Consider the following 12,950-nt stretch of genomic DNA (forward strand, 5'->3'; position numbering starts at 1 on the left):
CAAACCACTCTTCTTGCCACCAAAGAAAATGAGTTTGTTGCACCCAGTGTACTTATCAGTTATCAAAACTATGAACTGACATTACAGAAGACAGCCATTGAGGAAAATTTTGCTAGAAGATAGAAATGAAGAAGGCGTGTGGCTCATCACCAAAAATTGGATTTAAAAGACTGCTCATACATGATAGCAGAGAAGCATCCAATTTGGTGAAGACAACAACATAAAAAAGAACTTGGACAAAATTGAAAGGCATTTCAACCAAAGATGAGGTACAAAAAAATAAGGTGAAAAGAAGTGTGAAAAGGAACAGGAAGAGGGAAGTGGCAGAGGACATAACAAAGATATTTTTGAAAATTACTGGACATGCGATTTCAGTACAGTAAATGTAGATTAATGGCATGATTTTGATTCTTTGGACCCTGGATTCCAGATGCTGAGTGATGATGAAATGATTCAAAGTATGAGAAAAGAAATTGATGGCCAGGAGGGTGACACTAACTGAAACAAATGCAGGACTGTCAGCGGTGAGGGATTTGTGCATCTTGACACTGCGCTAAATGGATGGAGCCACAGCCAGAGTGTGACCATATACTGATGCTCATTATCAAACAGATGTGAGACTTGGGTGGACAAAAAAAAAAAAAAAAAAAAAAACTGAGATTATATTCATGAACTGACATTGTTTAAGTAAGTTCAGTACTGCACAATATCTAAACAATATTGTTTTATAGTCATTAAATTAATATTACAGCAGTATACATGCACAAATTTACTGTTTTTTAAAAAGAAATGAGCTGTTTTCATGATTAATCCAGTTATCTGGATTGGGTCCCGTTCCAAGTAATCCTGATGATTGGATTTCTACTGTATTCTTTTTTGTTGTCCCTCTCTGCAACTCAATGCCTATTATATGTGTTGAGTGGCAATCTATCCTTTCTATTTTGCTGTTACTTTGTACAAAAGGTCCACTCCTATCTCTGTGGTGTAAAATTTTGCTTTAGATAAACCGATTAGCACAAGTTTTTGGCCACAAAATTGCATTCTGCAGTGAACAACACAAAAATTACAAAGATTAACATTAATCTTTAACTCTAATAACTATCAGATACATTAAAGATCAGCTGTTAAATATGGGAGGGTGACATCAAGTAACTAGATATAAAGTTTGCCAAATCACCAAAGTTTACAATCATTAATTAATAAAATGGCACCGGCAGATATTTTGTGTGACCTATCTAAGGCATTTGAATGTGTGAATCACAGTATTCTCCTAGATGAGATGAAGTTTTGTGGGATTTATGGTATAACCAAACAATGGATAATGTCGTATCTAACCAAAAGAATGTTGAAAGCTGTACGTATTAATTCAACTAATATAGTCTGGGGGGCATAATTCTAACTGGGGAGCAATCATGTATGGGGTTCCACAAAGCGATCTCTTAGATCCACTATTGTTCCTCATATATGTAAATGATCTTCCATCTAATATATAACAAGTAGAATTAGTTCTTTTTGCAGATGACTCTAGTTCTGTAGTCAGTCCAAGAACACATGTACAGAAGCAGAAGTAATGGCAAACAGAGTGCTCAAAAGTACCATTCACTGGTTTCCTGTGGTCTTGTTCTCATTTTTAAAACGATGCAACATATTCAGTTCTGCACATCTAGGGATACTACACCAGTGATAAGTGTAACACATGGTGAATAAATAATAAGTAGTGTGGAAATTTCAAAAAAATTAGGCGCCCATATTTATAAGAATTTAAATTGTAAACAGCATGTTTTGGAATGCCTAAACCAACTTAGTTCAGCCACATTTCCACTTAGAATCGATGCAAATCTTGATGAGAGACAAATCAGTAAGCTTACATATTTTGCATATTTTCATTCACTAATGTCACGTGGAATAATGTTTTGGGGTAAATAATATGTGCTGTTCACCCGTGATCATCTTATAGACATCTGTTTCTGGATTAAGGATTTGGGCATTCTGACTACTGCTTCAGAGTATATTTATTCTCTTGTGAAGTTTGTTGTAAATAAAAGGAACAATGGTGTGCTTAATGACAATACCAGAAGGAAATAAAATGACATTCATAACTCCACATTATGGTTGTCTTCAGCATAAAAAGGGGGCACAATGCAGCAACAAAAATTTCTGATGAAGTACCTACTGATATAAAATGTCTGACAGACTGCAAAGTAAAATTTGAAAACAAACTGCGAAAGTTTTTCTTTGACAACTCTTTCTACTGCATAGAATAATTTCTGTTGCTATATGTTTCAAGCTTGATAAAAATCCTAGTACAACAGTTGTTGGTTACCTTATGGCCCAAATTCTTGCCAAATTTATGAAACATGACACATCTTAAAATTACATTTTGTATTACATCATAAAGGGGTGACCTACATCAAACACCAGTAAACCTGAAATACAGCCTCTTTTCACTTGGTACTGTGTCTGTGATGCGGGCAGCTAGTCATACTCAGTTATTCAGCACCATTCGGTATGGTTTTTTTCCAATGAAGTTTTATTTGTTAACATTTTTGCCATGTGTTCTTGTGCCCATTTTGGGCACATATGGAGCACAGATTCTCATTCTATCTCAACCAGTATACTCTGTGCCTATGTCAACTGTTGTTAGTATAATGGAAATTGCGTATGGAGTGTGCTTCAATTCTGAGCTACTGCTATGTGTATATTATGATTAAAGGATAAACTGCACGGTGGATAACAGTCATCTGTTATTAATGTGTTTCCTTGTATGAAGACTTACTTCTTTTTTTCTTTCTTGTGAAACAATGCAAGACTTCGGTACATCTTTTAAATTTGTAGGCATCATGATAGTGGTGCATAGGTACAGAAGATTTACATTGCTTACATTTGGAGTGCTACTATTTGTTTATTAACTTACGTTTGAAAGTGCTTCTCGTTTGACAAAAGTGCTTCTTATTTGACAAAAGCAGTAATATTCTGTCTTTGCATTTAATCTTCTGAACTCGTGTTAGCTTGCATTTGTTTATCATGTCACTTTTATGTTGAGAGAATCTGTCCAACCTTAACAAAAAAAAACCTATATCAGTATTCTTGTTTTTCCAGGTTCTCACTTTAATTGATGATGCCTTGACATTGAATGGCATATGATAATATTGGGATTCTTTCTACTGTGATTCTCATGTTGTTCATCACTCTTTTGATTATGTTGAGATTTTATTCATTTTTTTCATTTTTGAAGATAACAGTTTTGATAATACAATTCCTTTATGTGAGGCACTCTTTTGCCATTTTACAGTGCACAGGATAGAATGATGTTCTGTGGATTGTCATGCCAGTTGCAGTTCACTTCTTCTGAATGCTCGTTTTCTGTATTTATTGAGAGACCCAGAAAATTCATTGTCTTTTTGGTGTCATGTTCTGTGATGTACATTTGCATGCCATTTGTTGAAGAATAGACACAGCTTACTTTGTTTTTCCTGTCATTTTCTAAATAATGAATACTTTAAAAAGACACAAAAACTGACCGTGTAAAACATTTCAGATGACAAAATTGAAAACTGTAGTTGGATTTAAGATGGACTTTACATTTGGAAGACCTCAAATCCATGCTGTTGAACTCATGTATAGACAGTGAAAGGACCTGTATGGTATATGGCTTATTTATATATTTGTATAAATGTTTCACAAAATTAATCCATAAAAAATAATATAAATTAATTTCAGTATTATTAAAATTATTATGCACACATCTATAATCCTTCCGTGTTCTCTCACTGCTAGAACAGCCAATGTCAACTTTGATTGATGTAACAGTAGAATGCACTTGTTTATATGACTTTGACTTGCCATTATTTATGCTTTGACTTCACATTGTCCTTGTTTAATCTCTCAATAATATTATAATAATAATGGTGGTGAAGACTGAAAACATGTTTTTATTGAGCGGAAGCTGTACTGCAATAGCTAGTACACATTTTTCAGTAATCAATGTGGTTGCAAAATTTTCAATTTTTTACAAGGTAAATTATGCCATCCCTGAGATTATATAAATTAATTAGTTTATTTCAGTTCCAGTAGTTTGGGACATTTAGTTTGAAAATCACTTCTTGTTTCAAAGGTGTTGATTTTTCTGGCTACTGTTTCTATGAACCCACTCGTGAAACTGTCACTGCTGACATGTCTACATCTGACATGTCTGTATCTGAAAGTGAACCAACTAATTTAACAAAGGAAAGTAATTCCACCCTATGTCAAATGCAAAACATTTGCACAACATATCTGCAACTGAAACTGCAAGTCTTGTGGTCCATTGCTTTCATACATTGAGTATGAACATTTCCCAACAGAAAGTTCAGAGTCTTCTGATTTTGTGAGTTTAAACAATGTGAGTTTAAACAATATGGTACTGAAACTAATGGCAATGCTGAGATACGTTACCAGCTGATGGAACAAAATTTTAAAAGGAAGAAGTGCTCAAGAAATTAAATGTCTGACCCAGCAGAAACGGGCTCGTAATATTTGAGAAACAGCCAGGATACTAATGAAGTAATACAGCAGCCAGATATATGACTGGACAACCATGTAAAAGTCAAAGAAAATGCTGTGGGAGATTTAATGAACAAGAACTGGAAATATTTTTTATGGAGTCTATAATTATCGAGTGAGGCACAAAGTCAGCAAATAGCATGCTCCATACAGCAATACCTGAAGAAAAGTGTTTACTTAAGAGAAGGGAATATACCAGGTAACAACACATGCCATTTTTCAAGAAAAAATTTATTACAGAAACCTAGTTTGGAAACAGTCAAACTGTGCCAGATAATAATATAGCTCAACACACCAGCTTTTACCTCAACATAGTGACTACTGTGCGGCCACCAGCGGCCTCAGCAGAGCCTCACGTCTGATGCTGTGTGGCTGTTGCCTGCCACAGCTGAGCTTCACACCCAGCACCATGTACTTGGCTTGGCCCGGCGGTGAAACCTGTTTGAGTCATTTTTAAAAGAGATGTATCTAGTAATCGTAGCAGATTTTCTCATGAAGACAGTAGAGGAAGATATGGAAAATAAAAACATATACCAAAAGAAGCAGTATGAAGAATTAAGAATCACATGTCATGTTTCATGCTTACTGTAATCACATACAGAAAAGAAATACTTAAAATTCTGACTTGCCTATATCTAAGAACCTATTACCAGGCCATCCAGGAGAGTGTGTAGAGTACCTACCAGGTGAAAGAGATGTTAAATAACATTAAAGCATGAAAACTGCAATTTATTTGAATTTTAAAGAGTTGTTATATCTTTCCCTACTACAGACTAATTCACACAGTGACAATTCCAAATGTAGAGTGACTTGAAATATTGTAATGTACAGCATTCTCCAATATTATTTCACTTTGTATAAATGTATCAAGATAAGAGTGAAATGTAGAAACATATTTTCTCTTAAAATATTTTAAACAAATAAATCTTACAGACATTAATGAACTATACTTTTAGCTATAGGTATAATTTTATTTATGCAAAGATGGAATATGTGCCTTTTATCCATTAATGTTTTCAGGATGAAGAAATTAAGTGTTAAAAAGAAGATGTCCATCGATGGAAGTAGTTCTGATGATGAAGAAGAAATTACTGAAGAAGTTATTAAAAGGGTATGTGATGCAAAGTTCTGTTGTTTTAGTTTCTTTCTGCTGTTTTGTTTCTTGTTACATAAGTGCCTGCCAAGCCTTGGCAAACACTTCAGATGGGGGCAATTTCTATCTTCTGCAATCCAGAAAAGCTAATTTTGGGGAAGGGATGGGGTAGGGGGATGAAACACAGATGGCAAGAATTGTGGAGCAGCTGCTAATTTCAGCTGTATTATTGTCTTTCCATTTCTCTTTGCTTCACTTCCAACTAGATTGATATTGAGCTTTCACTACCTTTTTCAGATTTTTCGAGCTTCTGTATAATGTACAGATGTCTGATATTCCATGCTCTGGCTCAAAGAACCCTATTATTTAGCTGGTTATAAACTTTTTCTTTTAAGGGGAGATGACCATGTGAAAAGGATTCAAACTCCAGCGAAACATTTGTATCCTAAGAGTCGAAGCATGGAATGTCAGAAGTAAGTTAGAAAATCTGAAAATGGAAATAAAAGAGTCACTCTAGATGTAATAGGAGACATGAAGTGAATTGGGAAAACATGGTAAAATGAATGTAGAGTAATAACAACAACAGCAGCAGAAAATAGTAAAATGGGATTAGGATTCATTATGAAGAGGTGTGCTGACCAAAGCAAAACCACACAAGATAATTGAGATTCCCAGGCATTAGTGTGCAGCCAACACTTCTATTACAATGCTGAGTGTACTATAAAATAATTAATGTCTGTTAACAAACCTGAAAGATTCCCAAAGTAAACAGATCCAGAATAAGTTTTACAAGGATATTTGAAAGTCGCTGTTCAAAAATTTCACAAAATATGATTGATTAACACTAATAGTCAAAGTCCTGCAAGGTGTAAATCAATGACGGTAACTACTGAATTTTCACTCAGATTCTAAGTTCAACCAGGCTGTATAGTGGCCCTGAAAAACGAAGTCCAAGGAGGCAGTGGTCAGAAGAGAATGAAGGTTTTCGTGACAACTGCTTGGCTGCCAGTGGTGCTTCTATGTTGATTATCTGGTACTGGAGCTTCAGTTGGAACTGGCTCCTCTGGGGCCAGTTACTTGCTTCATGCCCTGGCAGACATGTGATCGGTATAAGCAAAATAGTTGTGCAATTTTAGCACTGCCACCAGTGACACAGGTGCCAGAGTGGGATGCTGCTGCCTCAAGGTTTTGTAAGCTAGCATGTGTATGTGGGCCAATGTGTTTGTTTACACGTGGTGTACACCAGACCATGATGAGATGCTGGCAGTGGACCTGTAGCCAAGCAATGCAGTAGTATAAGCCAAGTAGTTATAGACACAGGATATAGCAACAGAGAAGTGGTGTAAAGAGTGAGTTGCTGGAAACAATGCAGTGATAGAATTATTCACATCAGAATTGACAGAAAATCAATACCAACAACAATGATCTAGGCAAACATGCCAACACCAGATGAGGGAGAGGTTGGGGGGGGGGGGGGGGGGACTCATAGCCATAATTTTAAGGGAGTTGAAAATGTAATAATCATTGAAGATTGGAACACTACTGTAGGGGAAGGGACAGAAGACAGAGATGTGGGAGAATACAGGCTTGATAGTAGTAATGAGAGATGTAAAAAAACTGTTTCAGGACTGCAGTGAATTTGATTGTAGTAGGACATACACTGTTCAAGAATCACAAGAGGCGGAGGTAAACCTGGAAAAGGCCTAGAGACACACAAAGATATCAGCTCGGTTACATAATGGTGTGGCAGACATTCCAAAATATGATATTGGATTGTAAACCATAGCTGTTGGTAAAGAAGTGGACCAAAATTTAATGATGATGAAGACTAGGCTGAAGTTTAACAAAATAACTGAGAAGAATTGTGTTGTTGTGATGTGGGACATTGAAGTATTGGAGAAAGGTGATGTGCATATAAAGTTACGTGAGGCAGCAGAATCTGTGATAATGAATGCTACAGTAAGCAGTTCGTTTGAAGGGAAAGGGACATATTTAAAAAAGGCAGTCACTGTAATTGGACTGAAAGATATAGGTACAAAGAAGGTGACTGCAAAGGAACCATGGTTAACTGAACAAAAACTTCATTTGATCAATGAAAGAAGGAAATAAAATAAGTTCAGGAATAGGAAGGAATACTGCAATAAGAAAACACTTTAAAATCAAATCAGTATGACATGCAGGCAAGCTGAAGTGAAATGACTGCAAGAAAAATGTGAGGAAATTGAAAGGAAAACAGTTATCAGAGGGACATTGGAAAAATAAAAATAATATTAAGAGTGCAAAAGAAATGCCAGTGTTAAATGCGGAGGAGAGACCAAATAGGTAGTAAGAGTATGTTGGTGGCCTGTATCAGGGGAGAAACTGTCAGATAAGTGATGATTGAACTAGTGGGTGCCCCCGTTTGGAAGAAATCATGGATCTGTTATTAGCATCAGATTTTGACAGAGCTTTGAAAGACTTGCTAACAAACAAAGCAGAAGGGATTGATAAAGTCCTTTGGAAGTTCTAAAATCATTCAGGGAAGAGCCAGCAAATGATTACTAAAGTTATAGTGTCTATGAGACTGGACACACACACACAGTTGGACTTTCAGTTCATCATCATCTATAAAATCCTGAAGATACCTGAGGCAGATAAATGCAGGAATTATTGTGCCATAAGCTTGACAGCTCATGCACCCAAGTTGCTGTCAAGAATTATATTCAGAAGATTAGTAAAGGAAACTGAGAATTTGCGCGATGACCATCAGTTTGCCTTTAGGAATGTGTTGTTCATTCCCAGTCTGAAGAAGGTTAATTGAACACACACATGAATCTGTAAGTCTATATTGTAGACGGCTACCTGTTTGAATTTTGGAACACATTTTATGCTCACATATTATAGCATTTCTGGAGAATGAACATATTCTCTGTGGGAATCATCATGGGTTCTGCAAGCATAAATGTGGTGCCCTTGTTATAGGATTTCCAATATTTCACAATTTAAAAATTATTTCCATTTTTTCCCTGTGATTGTTGGCCACTTTGTGCAAAGAAAGTATTTACATGTTTTTGAGTGAGTAGAATAATACATAGAATGTTGAAAGACATTAGTAAATGACTTCATTTCTCTTAACATTATGTGTGAGAACATGCATGTGCACTCCACTGTAGATGACACTTGTTGGATTTTGCTTTTTAGGCTTTCCATGTTTTTTCTGTCTTGTGAAATCAAAATGTATGATGAATAAATAGTTGCACAAAAAGATAGAAAATATGGAAAAAGTTTTTATGAGATAAATATTATTAAAGGTACAGCTATTAAAAGAATGTGGTACACTAACTATAATGGTAACTCTCTAGAAGAAAAATATGTTTGAGGAAACTGTGGGTAACAATTTTTAATGACATTTGTGTTAAAAATAAGTTTGTTTTATTTAGTAAGTACTTAATGTCACCACTGAGTTGGGAAAGAGAAAAGGCTTGCAATGTTAAAGACGTTTCATGATTTATCTAGCAAAAACAAACAGCCGCCCCACCCCCACTTTACCCTAACTCTCAGGTAAAGGAAAAAATATAGTGCAGTCAGCTACCGAGGTTTTTAACAGTGTCAGAACTGAAATATTTATATGAAAAGTGCCCAATCATCTTCCATAATATTAAAAACACTCCATACCCCCCCAGTTCTAGGCCCCCCCAAAAACTACCTTATGGGTACCCTTGCCTACTATGGACTAATTTGTGTCATTAAAATCTTTTACACATACTTGCTTTTGAATTGAAAATATTTCATGTTACTTAGGCAACTATCTTCTCCATTTCAAAATATAAGTAAATGTTCAGTATTATTGTGATTAATTTGTTAAAATCATGTTTGAACAGTTCTCAAAAATTTTTTGTTTGGTTATATTGCTTAATGTTGAAAAAATTACAAGTGATATATTGCACATTGTACATATGTTGTTGGATTCTGTAATCGAAGAAAACAAATTACTGGATACTATCATAAAACAAATGAAAAAAGAAATGAAGAAATTTATAAATTGGTCAGCCTAAAACATTTTATTTATTATTTTTTTTTTTTCCAAAAAACGCAAACATTGGGACTTCCAAGGGGAGGCCACGACACTTGGAAAGCGGATTTACTGCAAACTATGTACACTTGTAGTACTCCATTAGGACAACAAAATGATCATTGGTCATACAGTACCGAGTGTATTTTAATAGCGTCTTCACGAGAAGCAATTTCTCGTTCTCTTTCGATTAAATATGAACAATTTTGAAGACACGGACAAGCATACATTTGCAGTATCACTTTATGGGTTTGGTCGTTTAATAGTCGGTAGTTACGAATATTATATTATTTGTGATAATAATAATTTGTAGACTGCCCAGTAACATTGTAAATTTAATACAAGTTCATCCGATTACACGTATTTTTCCCATTACATCAATTGTAATATAAATAGTAAAGAAAATGACTGTGTTAGAAATAAAAAATAAAAATAAAAAAAACTGACAAGTGGAACTCGATCCAGCTACACAGCGATTATGGGGCTTGAACGCTAACCACTCGGCTGCTGGCACTTCACGGTAAAAATGGCCACGCACAGGTGTGTGTGTTTTATATATATTTCAAACGTCGTGGCCTCCCCTTGTTAGTTCCATTCACCAATCACCAATTCAATTTAAACGGAGCATCCACATAATACTAATCACATGTTAGGCAGTTGCCAGACTGAAATTCATTGGAAAAGTTCACAGCAAGTGTAGTCTGCCCATGAAGGAGGTAGCTTACAAAAACCTCATTTCGCTAATAGTTGAATACTGCCAGATCCATACCTGGTAGGGTTGATAGAATAAATAGAGGAGGATGCAAAGAACAACAGCATCTTTCATCACAGGCTCATTTAGTAAGCACAAAAGTGTCAAGGGGATTCTGAACCAGCTCCAGTGGCAGGTACTACAAGAGAGGCATTAATTTTATCTTGGAACAAACATTATACATGCAATAATGTTTTACAATGTTTTATAACTATGCTATTTCTGCACGGTTTCGTTCTAAAGACTCCACTGATGATAGTGATATTCAGTGCTGAAACTAGTTTGGGGAATAAATAAATATCAAAAGTGTTGTGCATCAAGGTGGACCCACAATTCCTATATTGTTTTTTAAGAGATGCATTGTGTATTGTGATGATGTGGTGTACTGTTCAAATTCTAGGAGCATATATTCCTAGAAGAGTGAATCAGAATCTGCTTCCTCCTAGAAATATCTTGTAAGAAGACCATGGAGGTAAAATTACAGCTCACATCGAAGCTTCCCAATGATCACTCTTCCCGCAGACGGTAACAGGAAAGGAGGAAAGTAACAGTAGAACACCCAAAGGACCTTCTGTTACACATCATAACGTGGCTTGAGAAGTGTAGATGTAAGAAAAGTAAAGACAGTACTGAGCTTCATAATGAAGGCAACACTTAAGAAAAATCAAAATATCTTCATAAGATTTGTCATCCAATATAAAGTACTTGATGATGACAGGGAAAGATGGGGATTGTACAACATGCATGAGAAACAACTCGGCGGGGGTGGGGGAATAAGACTGGAAGACTAAGCGCCATGTGCACAAAATAAAAAGGGCTTTGGACAGGGACCCAGTCTTTATGTCCTACTGCTCAACTTGCGCACTAAAAAAATAATTACAGAAAGGTTCATTAGTGGGATTAAAATTCAGGTTCAAAGGATGTTAACAATAAGATTCACTGATGACATTGGCGTCTTCATTGATAGTGAAAATGAGTTACACGACCTGGTGAGTGGAATAAATAGTCTAATGACCACACGATATGGACTGAGAGCAAAGCAAAGAAAGAGAAAAGTAAAGAGAAGTAGCGGAAATGAGATCAGCAAAAAGCTTAACATCGAAACTCGGGCCACATTGGAAAAAAAAGTGAAGAATTTCAGCTGTGTGGGAAGCAAAGTAATCATGATACATGAAGCAAGGAGGGTCTAATAAGCAGATGAGCACAGGAAAAGGGAATGTCCCTCACTAAAAGAATTATTAGTACCAAACAAAGGCCCTAATTTGAAGAATAAATATCGAAGAAAGTATGTCTGGAGTGCAGCAATGTATTGAAGGGCTCCACTTCAAAATCTCTTCCTTCCCAGTACCATTGGAAAACTGAAAAAGAAGAGATTTTGAAGTGGAGCAGGATGTTAGAATGTTTGTTAAGAAGTCAGGGAATAATTTATGTGGTAGTACAAAGGAAGACGGAGGCTAGAATATATTCAACAAATTGTGTGTAAGACATACTCTTCCATATCAGATGTTCTAGCATATATTATACAGCCAGTATCTTTCATTCTGACATGGAAGATGCAAGTTTCTTGCAGGTACCTATGTGCAGATGCAAAAGTACTGTGATGTGGCGGCCATTGGTGCGGGAACTGCTCAGCACAGCATAATGGTGCAGATGTTCCACTGCATATTAGGTGCATATTGGCCAACTCTTCATCAGTAAACATATCCATAGCACTGCTGTGTATCACTGTTAATGCACAACCAACACAGCTGGAAAGCCAAAACCTAGACAAAATCGAACAGTACTGCACATAAACTTCAGGGCAGGCTGAGAGGGCATTACTGTTGTCATCAGCAGATACTGCGAATGAATGAAAACAAGACACACAGTGCATACTGTCGACATTTGCACTGTTGTGCATCATTTTTGATGTGATACAGGTACAAAGCTAATTAGGGCACGGAAAAAAGAAATGCAAGATTAATATAACTATATAAACAAGTTATAATGATAGCATGTTTTAGGAAATTATAAAATTAAAAATATTTAAAACTCTGTGCCGGACCGAGACTCGAACTCGGGACCTTTGCCTTCCGCGGGCAAGTGCTCTACCAACTGAGCTACCCAAGCTTGGTCCAGAGTTCGAGTCTCGGTCCGGCACACAGTTTTAATCTGCCAGAAAGTTTCATACCAGCGCACACTCTGCTGCAGAGTGAAGATTTCATTCTTAAAAATGTTTGTTATTCAGTTACTCTGAGTTTCTGTTAGTGTGTTGGATTTGGTCTCTGTTCCTACTCTTCTACAATAGTTGTTAGGATGTTATGTAGTGCAGGTGGTTTTCTATTGAAGTGAGGATAGTCTTATTCATATTTCTGACTGTTGGAGGTCCATGTTGTGTTTAATTTGTGTGAACAGCCCAGGAAAGTAATGTGGAAATCATCATTGTAATCAGAACATCAGCTGTCTGAAGATGGGTGTGATAGCCCAAAACCAGTTATGGCATTAAAATAAAGCATGTGTTATTCACAGTGCTC

At 36.1% G+C, this 12,950-nt stretch overlaps 1 protein-coding gene across 2 annotated transcripts in view; it reads left to right on the top strand.

Moving 5' to 3' along the window:
• Nucleotides 1–12,950, top strand: part of LOC126187849 (abscission/NoCut checkpoint regulator) — a 168,710-nt gene that overhangs the window by 141,154 nt on the left and 14,606 nt on the right. For both annotated transcript variants that reach the window (XM_049929162.1, XM_049929161.1), the window contains exon 6: nt 5,563–5,653. In XM_049929162.1, coding sequence (XP_049785119.1) covers nt 5,563–5,653 — 91 coding nt within the window. The remainder of the gene's footprint in view (nt 1–5,562; nt 5,654–12,950) is intronic.

Source organism: Schistocerca cancellata, chromosome 5, assembly GCF_023864275.1.
Source record: "Schistocerca cancellata isolate TAMUIC-IGC-003103 chromosome 5, iqSchCanc2.1, whole genome shotgun sequence".
Lineage (NCBI taxonomy): Eukaryota > Metazoa > Arthropoda > Insecta > Orthoptera > Acrididae > Schistocerca > Schistocerca cancellata.